General features: G+C 70.9%; 2 protein-coding genes across 2 annotated transcripts; both read right to left on the bottom strand.

The window, feature by feature from the left end:
* Nucleotides 1-4,569: 4,569 nt before the first annotated feature.
* On the bottom strand, nt 4,570-8,290 carry FOXA3 (forkhead box A3). Its single transcript, XM_068910556.1, has 3 exons — nt 8,165-8,290; nt 4,906-5,350; nt 4,570-4,616 (listed from the first exon to the last, which is right to left on the bottom strand). The coding sequence occupies exons 1-3, from the start codon at nt 8,288-8,290 to the stop codon at nt 4,570-4,572; spliced, it is 618 nt and encodes a 205-aa protein (XP_068766657.1).
* A 2,526-nt stretch (nt 8,291-10,816) lies between these two features.
* On the bottom strand, nt 10,817-12,641 carry IRF2BP1 (interferon regulatory factor 2 binding protein 1). Its single transcript, XM_068909683.1, has one exon. The coding sequence runs from the start codon at nt 12,475-12,477 to the stop codon at nt 11,584-11,586; it is 894 nt and encodes a 297-aa protein (XP_068765784.1). The 5' UTR covers nt 12,478-12,641; the 3' UTR covers nt 10,817-11,583.
* Between the last annotated feature and the right edge of the window lie 6 nt (nt 12,642-12,647).

Below are 12,647 nucleotides of genomic sequence, written 5' to 3'. Positions count from 1 at the left end.
TGGGGCGCATGCGCGTGGGGGGGCGCCGTGCGCGTGGGACACGGGGATCCCGCGTGGGTGTGCGGACACGGGGGGTGCGCGTGGGTGTGCGGACACCGGGCTCCCGCGTGGGTGTGCGAACGCGAAGACGGGGGGTCCCGTGCACGTGGGTGTGCAAGCACCGGGATCCCACGTGCACATCGCTGTGCACCCCCCCCCACCCTGGATCCGCCACCAGTGTCACGAGTGTGTCAGGTCTCAGTCAGAGGGGAACAACCTCCCCCCCCCAGCTCCTCCACCAGTGCCACGAGTGTGCCAGGTCTCAGTCAGAGGGGACCTCCCCCCCCACGCACACACACACAGCCCCGGCTCCTCCACTGGTGCCACGAGTGTGCCAGGTCTCAGCCAAGGGGAACAACCCCCCCCTCCAAGCTCCTCCACTGGTGCCACGAGTGTGCCAGGTCTCTGCCCCCCCTGCCCTGGCTCCTCCACCAGTGCCACGAGTGGGCCAGGTCTCTGCCCCCCTGCCCTGGCTCCTCCACCAGTGCCACGAGTGGGCCAGGTCTCAGGTCTCAGTCAGAGGGGAACAACCCCCCCCCCAGCTCCACCACCAGTGCCACAAGTGTGCCAGGTCTCAGGTCTCAGTCAGGGGGGAACAACCCCCCCCCCAAGCTCCACCACCAGTGCCACAAGTGTGCCAGGTCTCAGGTCTCAGTCAGGGGGGAACAACCCCCCCCCCAGCTCCACCACCTGTGCCACAAGTGTGCCAGGTCTCAGGTCTCAGTCAGGGGGGAACAACCCCCCCCCAGCTCCGCCACCAGTGCCACGAGTGTGCCAGGTCTCAGGTCTCAGTCAGGGGGGAACAACCCCCCCCCCCAGCTCCACCACCAGTGCCACAAGTGTGCCAGGTCTCAGGTCTCAGTCAGAGGGGAACAACCCCCCCCCCAGCTCCACCACCAGTGCCACAAGTGTGCCAGGTCTCAGGTCTCAGTCAGAGGGGAACAACCCCCCCCCCCAAGCTCCGCCACCTGTGCCACGAGTCTGCTGGGTCTCAGCCAGGGAACCCCCCCCACACCGCCACCACCCCGGGGTGCCCTGCGGGAAAGGGTGCTGCCTCGGATGCCTAGGTCCTCCCTTGGGTGGGGGGGGGTGGGGGCAGCCCGGACGCCTGGGCTCCCTGCAGAGTGGAGCGACCCCCACCCACCACCCCCAAAACGGGCAGCTCCGGAGGCCACGTTGGCACCCGGAGCCGCCCGGACGCCTGGGTCCCTTGGCTGGGCCCCCCGCGCCCTGTGGGGGGGGGGGTCACCCCGAGGCCTGGCTGCCCTGCGTGGGGGGGGGGGGGCCTGCTGGGAAACTTCGTCAGCAGCAGCTCATAAACAAGGCCCCGCGGCCCCCGCTGCCGGCCAGCGCCCCCCCCCCGCGCCCGCCGGGCCACGTGGCACCCCGGGGTGCTGCTTCCCCTCCGCCCGGACGCCTGGGCCCCTTCCCCGGGGGGGGGCAGGTGGTTCTCCCCTATATTGGGGTGCTGGGGGGGGGTCCGAGTGCAGGGTGCACGGTGCTGCACGTCCCCCCCCCAGCATCCACTGCCCCCCTCCCACCCGGACGCCTGGGCCCCTTCATAGCGGGTGCATTAGGGGGGTGCCCACATGCTGCACCCCCTAATTTTGGGGTGTGTGGGGGGGTCCGAGGGCAGGGTGCATGGTGCTGCACGACCCCCCCCAGCACCCACTGCCCCCCACCCCTCCAGGACGCCTGGGCCCCTTCATAGCGGGTGCATTAGGGGGGTGCCCACATGCTGCACCCCCTAATTTTGGGGTGTGTGGGGGGGTCCGAGGGCAGGGTGCATGGTGCTGCACGACCCCCCCCAGCACCCACTGCCCCCCACCCCTCCAGGACGCCTGGGCCCCTTCATAGTGGGTGCATTAGGGGGTGCCCGCAGGCTGCACCCCCTAATTTTGGGGTGCTGGGGGGGAAGCACCCAGGGCGGCCGGTGCCCCCCCCCCAGCACCCACGGGGCGGCAGAGCCTGGCGCCGGGCACAGGCAGGGCTTTATGCCGCCACCGGCGCCGTGGGCCCCGTGCCCGCGCCGCGCACAAAGGGCCGAGTGTTGGGGGCGGCGGGGGGCCGGCGGCGGGGTGCGGGGACACGCGTGTGCGTCGGGGCGTGCGGGGACACGCGTGTGCGTCGGGGGTGCAGGGACACACGTGTGCATCGGGGCGTGCGGGGACACGCGTGTGCGTCGGGGGTGCAGGGACACGCGTGTGCATCGGGGCGTGCGGGGACAGGGACACGTGTGTGCGTCGGGGTGCAGGGACACGTGTGTGCATCGGGGCGTGCGGGGACACGCGTGTGCAGCAGGGGTGCGGGGACACGCGTGTGCATCGGGGCGTGCGGGGACACGCGTGTGCAGCAGGGGTGCGGGGACACGTGTGTGGGTCGGGGTGCAGGGACACACGTGTGCGTCGGGGGTGCGGGGACACGCGTATGCATCAGAGGTGGTGGGGACATGTGTGTGTGCGTCGGGGCGTGCAGGGACACGCGTGTGCATCAGGGGTGCGGGGACACGCGTGTGCATCGGGGCGTGCGGGGACACGCGTGTGCATCAGGGGTGCGGGGACACGCGTGTGCAGCGGGGGGGTGCAGGGACACGCGTGTGCATCAGGGGTGCGGGGACACGCGTGTGCATCGGGGCGTGCGGGGACACGCGTGTGCATCAGGGGTGCGGGGACACGCGTGTGCATCGGGGCGTGCGGGGACACGCGTGTGCATCAGAGGGGGTGGGGACATGTGTGTGTGCGTCGGGGCGTGCAGGGACACGCGTGTGCATCGGGGTGCAGGGACACGTGTGTGCGTCGGGGGTGCGGGGACACGCGTGTGCATCAGAGGGGGTGGGGACATGTGTGTGTGCATCGGGGCGTGCAGGGACACGCGTGTGCATCAGGGGTGCGGGGACACGCGTGTGCGTCAGGGGGGTGCGGGGACACGCGTGTGCAGCGGGGGGGTGCGGGGACACGCGTGTGCAGCGGGGGGGTGCGGGGACACGCGTGTGCATCGGGGCGTGCGGGGACATGTGTGTGTGTCGGGGTGCAGGGACACGCGTGTGCAGCGGGGGGGGTGCGGGGACACACGTGTGCAGCGGGGGGGGGCTGCCACCCTGGGGTGCCCCACGTCCCTATCCCCCCCACCCCGTGGCCCCAACGTCCCTGCGTGGCCGTGCACGGCCCCCTCCATCCCCCCCCCAGCGCGTGTCCCCCACCCATGGGTGCCAGCCCAGCCCGGGGCCACGGGTGACACCGGGTGCAGGGAGGAGGCGGCTGCGGGGGCCGATATTAAAAAGCTCTTTAATCCCCGGGGGGGGGGGTGGAGGAAGGGCACGAGGAAGAGGAGGGTGACACGTGTGCGGGGTGACACCCAGGGCCACCCTGGCACCCCCAAACCCTCCCCCCCCCACAGTCTAGGGTGGCGGAGGCTCAGTCTGCCCTGGCCCACTCGGGGGCCCCAGGTCCATCTTGGAGACCCCTGGGTGCCACCGTCAGGCTCAGGGCGCCCGGGTCCACCTCGGGGAGCCCTCTGGGTGCCACCGGCAGGCTCAGGGCGCCCGGGTCCACCTCGGGGAGCCCTCTGGGTGCCACCGGCAGGCTCAGGGCGCCCGGGTCCACCTCGGGGAGCCCTCTGGGTGCCACCGGCAGGCTCAGGGCGCCCGGGTCCACCTCGGGGAGCCCTCTGGGTGCCACCGGCAGGCTCAGGGCGCCCGGGTCCACCTCGGGGAGCCCTCTGGGTGCCACTGGCAGGCTCAGGGCGCCCGGGTCCACCTCGGCATCCCCAGGTCGATGCGGATGTCCCCAGGGTGCCCTTGTCCGGCTTGAGGTCTCCAGGTCCATCTTGGTGCCCCCAGGGTCCCCGCATCCATCTGGGGGCCCCTTGGGTGCCCTCGTTGGGCTTGATGTCCCCCTGCGTCCATCTGGGGGTCCCTTGGGTGCCCTCATCAGGCTCAAGGTCCCCCTGAATCCATGTAGGGGTCCGTTGGGTGGCCTCATTGGGCTCAATGTCCTTGTGTGTCCATCGGGGGGTCCCTTGGGTGCCCTTGTCAGGCTCAAGGACCCTCCATGTCCATCTGGGGGTCCCTTGGGTGCCCTCGTCAGGCTCAAGGTCCCCACGTCCATCTGGGGATCCCTTGGGTGCCCTCGTCAGGCTCAAGGTCCCCACGTCCATCTGGGGGGTCCATTGGGTGCCCTCATTGGGCTCAATGGTCCCCACGTCCATCTGGGGGGTCCATTGGGTGCTCTTGTTGGGTTCAGTGGCCCTCCCCCACATCCATCTGGGGGTCCCTTGGGTGCCCTTGTCGGGCTCAAGGTCCCCACGTCCATCTGGGGATCCCTTGGGTGCCCTCGTCAGGCTCAAGGTCCCCACGTCCATCTGGGGGGTCCATTGGGTGCCCTCATTGGGCTCAATGGTCCCCACGTCCATCTGGGGGGTCCATTGGGTGCTCTTGTTGGGTTCAGTGGCCCTCCCCCACATCCATCTGGGGGTCCCTTGGGTGCCCTTCTTGGGCTCAAGGTCCCCATGTCCATCCTGATGTGCCCAAGCTCAGCACCCTGAGGTGCCTCCAACACCACCACCCCCAGCCCCGGGCCACCCGTGGGTGCCGCTACGAGGCATCGAGCGGCGGGCGCCCGTAGAAGCCCTGGCAGCAGGCGGGAGACTCGGGTGCCACCTGGTAGGAGGGCCGGGCCGGCACCCCAAAAGCACCGCCGGGGGGCACCTCGTGCCCCTCGACCTGACCCCGGCCACCCACCTGAGCCGACATCAGGTTGGAGATGGAAAAAGGGTGGCTGAAGCCGTAGGGTGGCTCCAGGCCGAAGGCGGGTGCCCCGGCAGCACCCACGGGTGCCTCTTCCACCACCGCCGCCGCCTTCTTCACCTTCTCGCCCAACTTGAACCTCTTCTGCCGCCGCAGGTAGCACCCGTTCTCGAACATGTTGCCCGAGCCGGGGTGCAGCGCCCAGTAGGAGCCCTTGCCGGGCTGGTGGGGACCGCGGGCCACCTTGACGAAACAGTCGTTGAAGGACAGGGAGTGGCGGACGCTGTTCTGCCAGCGCCGGCGGTTGCGGCGGTAGTAGGGGAAGAGCTCCATGATCCAGCGGTAGATCTCGCTCAGCGTCAGCATCTTGGCGGGCGCCTGCTCGATGGCCATGGCGATGAGCGAGATGTAGGAGTAGGGCGGCTTGGCGGGGGTCAGCGTCTGGCGCGGCGGCGGCTCGGCACCCGCGGGTGCCGCCGGCTCGGCCGCGGGGGCGTAGGGCGGCGGGGTGACGGGTGCGGGGAGGTAGGGGGAGAGGGCGGTGGGGAGCGGAGACCCGGTGTAGCTCTGCGGGAGAGAACTGGGTGCTGGTACCCGGCCTGGTGCAGCACCCAACCCAGCATTGACGCCAGCACCCAAGCCCAGCACCCATTGCAGCACCCAACCCAGCACTGGCGCCAGCACCCAAGCCCAGCACCCATTGCAGCACCCAACCCAGCATTGACCCCAGCACCCAAGCCCAGCACCCAAGCCCAGCACCCGTTGCAGCTCCTAACCCAGCACATGGCGTGGCACATGGCATGGCACTGACCCCAGCACCCAAGCCCAGCACCCATTGCAGCACCCAACCCAGCACTGACCCCAGCACCCAAGCCCAGCACCCATTGCAGCACCCAACCCAGCACTGACCCCAGCACCCAAGCCCAGCACCCATTGCAGCACCCAACCCAGCACTGACCCCAGCACCCAAGCCCAGCACCCATTGCAGCACCCAACCCAGCACTGACCCCAGCACCCAAGCCCAGCACCCATTGCAGCACCCAACCCAGCACATGGCGTGGCACATGGCATGGCACTGACCCCAGCACCCAAGCCCAGCACCCATTGCAGCACCCAACCCAGCACTGACCCCAGCACCCAAGCCCAGCACCCATTGCAGCACCCAACCCAGCACTGACCCCAGCACCCAAGCCCAGCACCCGTTGCAGCACCCAACCCAGCACTGACCCCAGCACCCAAGCCCAGCACCCGTTGCAGCTCCTAACCCAGCACATGGCGTGGCACATGGCATGGCACTGACCCCAGCACCCAAGCCCAGCACCCATTGCAGCACCCAACCCAGCACTGACCCCAGCACCCAAGCCCAGCACCCATTGCAGCACCCAACCCAGCACTGACCCCAGCACCCAAGCCCAGCACCCATTGCAGCACCCAACCCAGCACTGACCCCAGCACCCAAGCCCAGCACCCATTGCAGCACCTAACCCAGCACTGACCCCAGCACCCAAGCCCAGCACCCAAGCCAGCACTGACCTCAGCACCCAAGCCCAGCACCCAAGCCAGCACTGACCTCAGCACCCATTGCAGCACCCAACCCCAGCACATGGCATGGCACTGACCCCAGCACCCAAGCCCAGCACCCATTGCAGCACCCAACCCCAGCACCCATTGCAGCACACGTCATGGCTCTGACCCCAGCACCCATTGCAGCACCCATACCAGCACTGGCCCCAGCACCCGTTGCAGCACCCATACCAGCACACGTCATGGCTCTGACCCCAGCACCCATTGCAGCACCCATACCAGCACTGGCCCCAGCACCCGTTGCAGCACCCATACCAGCACACGTCATGGCTCTGACCCCAGCACCCATTGCAGCACCCAACCCAGCACTGGCCCCAGCACCCACTTCAGCACCCAACCCAGCACACGTCATGGCACTGACCCCAGCACCCACTTCAGCACCCAACCCAGCACTGGCCCCAGCACCCATTGCAGCACCCAACCCAGCACCTGTTGTGGCACTGACCCCAGCACCAAGCCCAGCACCCATTGCAGCACCTAACCCAGCACTGACCCCAGCACCCATTGCAGCACCCAACCCAGCACCTGTTGTGGCACTGACCCCAGCACCCATCACAGCACCCATGTGGCACTGACCCCAGCACCCACTTCAGCACCCAGCCTGGCACCTGTCCCAGCATCGACCCCAGCACCCAACCCAGCACCCATTGTGGCACTGGCCCCAGCACCCAACCCGGTGCTGACCCCATTACCCACACTCTCAGCCACCCCAGCAGCCATCCCAGCACCCAACCTGGCACTGACCCCAGCACCCACCACAGCACAGCACCAACCCCAGCACTCACTGCAGCACCCAACCTGGCACTGACCCCAGCACCCACATCATGACCCACTCCAGCACCCATCCTGGCAGCCAGCCTGGCACTGACCCCAGCACCCAACCCAGCACCCATCCTGGCACCCACGTGCTCCCAGCATCTGAGCGCCTGCTCCAGCACCCATCCAAGCGCCCACCCTCCCCAGCCCCACCCACAGCACCCTAGGGTGACCCCAACACCCCCACAGCACCCTAGGGTGACCCTGCAACACACATGTCCACACATGTCCCTTGCCCCACGCATGTCCACGTGCACCCCTTGCACACTCGCACCCCCCTTGCACACTCGCACCCCCCCCGCTGCTCCAGTGGGCACACGCGTGTGCGTGTCTCCCCCGGGGGCCCCCCGCACCCCCGGTGCTCGGGGCACCCGGGACCCCCCGGTAGCCTCCCGTCGGTGCCACCGTGCACGCCGCAGCCCCGGCGCCCACCTCGGGGGGGGGGGGGTCCGGTGCACGCCGCAGCCCCGGCGCCCCCCGGCGCCCACCTCGGGGGGGGGGGGGTCCGGTGCACGCCGCAGCCCCGGCGCCCCCCGGTACCCACCTCGGGGGGGGGGGGGTCCGGTGCACGCCGCAGCCCCGGCGCCCCCCGGTACCCACCTCGGGGGGGGGGGTCCGGTACACGCCGCAGCCCCGGCGCCCCCCGGTACACACCTCGGGGGGGGGGGGGTCCGGTGCACGCCGCAGCCCCGGCGCCCCCCGGTACCCACCTCGGGGGGGGGGTCCGGTGCACGCCGCAGCCCCAGGGCCCCCCCGGTACCCACCTCGGGGGGGGGGGTCCGGTGCACGCCGCAGCCCCAGGGCCCCCCCGGTACCCACCTCGGGGGGGGGGGTCCGGTGCACGCCGCAGCCCCGGCGCCCCCCGGTACCCACCTCGGGGGGGGGGGTCCGGTGCACGCCGCAGCCCCGGCGCCCCCCGGTACCCACCTCGGGGGGGGGGGTCCGGTGCACGCCGCAGCCCCGGCGCCCCCCGGTACCCACCTCGGGGGGGGGGGTCCGGTGCACGCCGCAGCCCCGGCGCCCCCCGGTACCCACCTCGGGGGGGTCCCCGTAGAAGCCGCCCCAGTCGGGCAGGTCGTGACTCTCCATCTTCACCGAGCCCAGCATGCCGCCGGGACCGGGACCGGGACCGGGACCGGGACCGGGACCGGGACCGGGACCGGGACCGGGACCGGGACCCCCTCCCCGCTGCGCTGGCGCCGCGGCCGGTGCCCCCCCCCCCCCCCCGGTGAGCCCGGCCCGGTGCTCCGGGGAAGGTGCCGGTGCCGCCGGTGCAGCGCGCTCAGCCCGTCCCGTCCCGTTAAATACCCGTCGGGGGGGGGGGGGGGGGGCTACCGGGGGGGGCGGGCGACACCGGTGCTGCCCCCTGGCGGCTGCGGGCACCGGCACCGGGGATCCCCCCCCGACCGCTCCCCCCCCCAACCCCGGGCACCGGGACCCCCCGGGACCCCTGACCCCCCCCCACTCCGAGCACCGGGACCCCCCGGGACCCCCCGACCCCCCAATCCCGGGCACCGGGACCCCCCGGGACCCCCCGACCCCCCGACCCCCCCCACACTCCGAGCACCGGGACCCCCCGGGACCGGGACCCCCGGGACCCCCTCGACACCCCCCACCCCGGGACCAGGACCCCCCGGGACGGACACCGGGACCCCCCTGACCCCCCCAACCCGGCACCGGGACTCCCCTGGGGAGCGGCACCGGGACCCTCCGAAGTCCCCCCCCAACCCTGGGCACCGGGACCCCCTGACCCCCCCCCCCGGGCACCAGGACCCGCTCGGACCTACATCCCCCCCCCGTCGCCCCCCCGGCCCCCCACTGCCCCCCACCTCCTCGGACGCCCCCGAATCACCCTATACCCCCTACCTGCCCCACAGACCCCCCCCGACCCCCCCCCACTTACCCCACCTCCCCCAAACCTGCCCCCTGGGTTCCCGGGACACCCCCTACCTGCCCCACAGACCCCCCGACCCCCCACTTACCCCACCTCCCCCAAACCTGCCCCCTAGGCTCCCGGGACACCCCTACCTGCCCACAGACCCCCCTGACCCCCCCCCACTTACCCCACCTCCCCCCAAACCTGCCCCCTAGGCTCCGGACACCCCCTACCTGCCCCACAGACCCCCCTGACCCCCCCCCCTTACCCCACCTCCCCCAAACCTGCCCCCTAGGCTCCCGGGACACCCCCTACCTGCCCCACAGACCCCCCGACCCCCCCCACTTACCCCACCTCCCCCCAAACCTGCCCCCTGGGTTCCCGGGACACCCCCTACCTGCCCCACAGACCCCCCGACCCCCCCACTTACCCCACCTCCCCCAAACCTGCCCCCTAGGCTCCCGGGACACCCCCTACCTGCCCCACAGACCCCCCTGACCCCCCCCCACTTACCCCACCTCCCCCCAAACCTGCCCCCTAGGCTCCCGGGACACCCCCTACCTGCCCCACAGACCCCCCTGACCCCCCCCACTTACCCCACCTCCCCCAAACCTGCCCCCTAGGCTCCCGGGGACACCCCCTACCTGCCCCACAGACCCCCCTGACCCCCCCCCCTTACCCCACCTCACCCCAAACCTGCCCCCTAGGCTCCCGGGACACCCCTACCTGCCCCACAGACCCCCCTGACCCCCCCTTACCCCACCTCCCCAAACCTGCCCCCTAGGCTCCCGGGACACCCCCAATTCCCCCCCAACTGCCCCCAGCCCCCCCAAACTGCCCCCTAGGTTCCTGGGACACCCCCCACCACCCCCAACTGCCCCCCAGCCCCCCCAAACCTGCCCCCTGGGTTCCCAGGACACCCCCAACCACCCCCAACTGCCCCCCAGCCCCCCAAACTGTCCCCTAGGCTCCCGGGACACCCCCAACCACCCCCAACTGCCCCCAGCCCCTCTAAACTGCCCCCTAGGCTCCCGGGACACCCCCAACCACCCCCAACTGCCCCCCAGCCCCCCAAACCTGCCCCCTAGGCTCCCAGGACACCCCCCACCACCCCCAACTGCCCCCCAGCCCCCCAACCTGCCCCCTGGGTTCCCAGGACACCCCCCACCACCCCCAACTGCCCCCAGCCCCCCCAAACCTGCCCCCTAGGTCCCAGGACACCCCCAACCACCCCCAACTGCCCCCCAGCCCCTCTAAACTGCCCCTTAGGCTCCCAGGACACCCCCAACCACCCCCAACTGCCCCCAGCCCCCTTAAACTGCCCCCTAGGCTCCGGGACACCCCCAACTGCCCCCCAGCCCCCCCCAACTGCCCCCTAGGCTCCCAGGACACCCCCAATTGCCCCCCAGCCTGCTCCACAGAGACCCCAGAGGCCCCCCAAAAGCCCCACATCCCCCCCTAAACTGCCCATTGGCTCCCAGGACACCCCTTATCCGACCCCATGCCCCCAACCAGCCCCCCAGACCCCCCAGGACACCCCCAATTGCCCCATGTCCCCCCAGCCAGCCCCACAGAGATCGAGGACATCCCCAATGCCCCCCATCCCGCCCCCCGGACACCCACACTGCCCCACGTGCCCCAAACCCGCTCTACAGGCTGCCAATTGCCCCCCATCCCACCCCACAGACTCCAACTACCCCCAACCTCCCCACTCGCCCCCCCCCCCCCAAGGACCAGCCAAGCTGCAGCTTAAACAAAAACCCCCCAAAGCGTTTGTTTATTAACCAAAAGACCCCGAAAAAGCAACAGAGCGAGCGGACCCCCGGCCCCCCCACCTGGGTCTCCCCAGACAAGGGGCTGGAGACAGGCACTTGTCACCCCCCCAAATCCCTTCCCGGGGCGCCTTTGGCTGTGCTGGGGTGGGGGGGCAGCAGTGGGTTACTGTAGGGCCTCCCAAAACATTGCCTGCACCCCCCCTCCCCTTTCAGGGGGAAACCAAGGCACGGGGGGGGGGACGCGGTAACCACTGGGCGTCAGCACCGAAAAGGGACCCTGAGCGTCCCCCCCCTCCCCAAAACCCCAACAACCCCCCCAGCACTGGGGGAGAACCCAGGCGTCCTGCACCCCCCCGCCACGAGGACCCCCCAAAGCCTGCCCCCCATCCCTGCCCCCTTCCCGTCCCGAGGCACCGCCAGGAGATGGACCCAGGAGTCCGGGACAACGCTAACACCCCTCCCCCCTCCCCCAAGCAGCACCCGAAAACAGAGGGTTTTTTTTTGGGGGGGGGGCTTCCCCCTACAGATGTTATTGAGTCCCCCCTCCCAAATTTCCCCCCTGCAACTCCCCCCTCCCCTTTTTTATACAGAGTCTCCGGTCAGAAAGGGTGAAAAACACAACCAACCCCCTCCCCAAATTGTGCCTCCCCCCACCCCACCCCCCCCCAAAAAAACAAGGCAGCGAGTTAATAAGAGCCAGCGGGTGCCCCCGGGTGCCCGGGCCAAGGGGGACGGGGGTGGGCTCGGGCTCAGGGGTCCCGCTCCTTCTTGACGCGGATGTCGCCGGCCAGGATGGTGGCGATTTCGCCCTGCATGAAGGCCCAGGGCACGCTGGAGCCCACCAAGGGGCATTTCTGCCCGCTGGGGCAATAAACCTCGCCGGCGGCCCCCTGCGCCTTGATGAAATCCCGCGAGCAGGGGAAGCAGAACTTGTGGCCGGGCACCGAGGGGCACTGCACGAAGTGGGTATCCTCCAGGCGCTCGTGGCAGATGGTACAGCAGAGCGGGGCCGCGCCGGAGGAATCGGGACCGCCGGCCGGCTCGGCGCCCGCCGCCGCGTGAGCCGAGGAGGAAGCCGAGGAGCCGGGCTCGCCGTTCCTCGGCACCAGGCGGTGTTGGGAGGAAGCGGCGGGCGACGCGGGGCTGGCACTGTTCTGCCGGGCGCCCGCCGCGGCCGAGTGCGCGGGCGGGTTGGCGTCTTTTGGCGACTGCCCGGCCCCTAACGCCTCGGCCACGTTCCTCAGCGCCGCGATGGGCGAAGGTTCGGCCCGGGCCGTCGCAAGGCCTTCGCCCGGCGGGTACAAAGCGCCGGCCCCGGGGGGCAGCCAGTGCTGCCGTTGCTGTTGCTCTTCGCCCGTCAGCTTGCCCACGCCGCCTTCGCCGTCGGGCTCCGGCGAGGCCTTCCTCCGCCGCCGGGGCGGCAGGGCGCGGGCCAACGAGGCGGGCAGCAAAGCGCCGGTCGCCTCGGCGTGCTGTTGGGGCAGCGCGTCCGGCGCGGGGGGATCGCGGAAGAACCGCACGGCTTCGGTGAAGAGTTCGCCCAGCAGGCGCCAGTCGCCGCTGCCCTGGCGCTTCTCGTACTCGAGGTACTTGTAGCCCGACGAGATGGCCTTGCCGGGGTCGCGCAGGCAGTCGTGGAACATCTGCTTGGCCAAGCCCAGCACGCCGGCGTAGACGCTGCCCGAACCGCAGGGATATTCGGCGAAGAGCTTGAGCTCGAACTCGAAACCCGGCCGGGGCGCGGCGTCGAAAGCGAAGACGCGCCCCACCAGCGCGTGGTCCTTGCGGAAGCGCACGTTGAAAGGGGCGCAGC

The sequence above is a fragment of the Struthio camelus genome, chromosome 16, assembly GCF_040807025.1.
Source record: "Struthio camelus isolate bStrCam1 chromosome 16, bStrCam1.hap1, whole genome shotgun sequence".
Classification (NCBI taxonomy): Eukaryota; Metazoa; Chordata; class Aves; order Struthioniformes; family Struthionidae; genus Struthio; species Struthio camelus.
This window is presented reverse-complemented; position numbering and strand designations above follow the sequence as displayed.

Bases quoted from the DNA above. Each gene is read 5' to 3' on its own strand.
- FOXA3 (XM_068910556.1), bottom strand. From the start codon at position 8,290: ATGCTGGGCTCGGTGAAGATGGAGAGTCACGACCTGCCCGACTGGGGC. The intron at 5,351-8,164 runs GTGGGTACCGGG...TCTCTCCCGCAG, and splicing joins ACCGGACCCCCCCCCCCGAG to AGCTACACCGGGTCTCCGCT. The intron at 4,617-4,905 runs AGGTGAAGAAGG...GCACCCACGGGT, and splicing joins GAGGTTCAAGTTGGGCGAGA to GGCCCGGGGCTGGGGGTGGT.
- IRF2BP1 (XM_068909683.1), bottom strand. From the start codon at position 12,477: ATGTTCCACGACTGCCTGCGCGACCCCGGCAAGGCCATCTCGTCGGGC.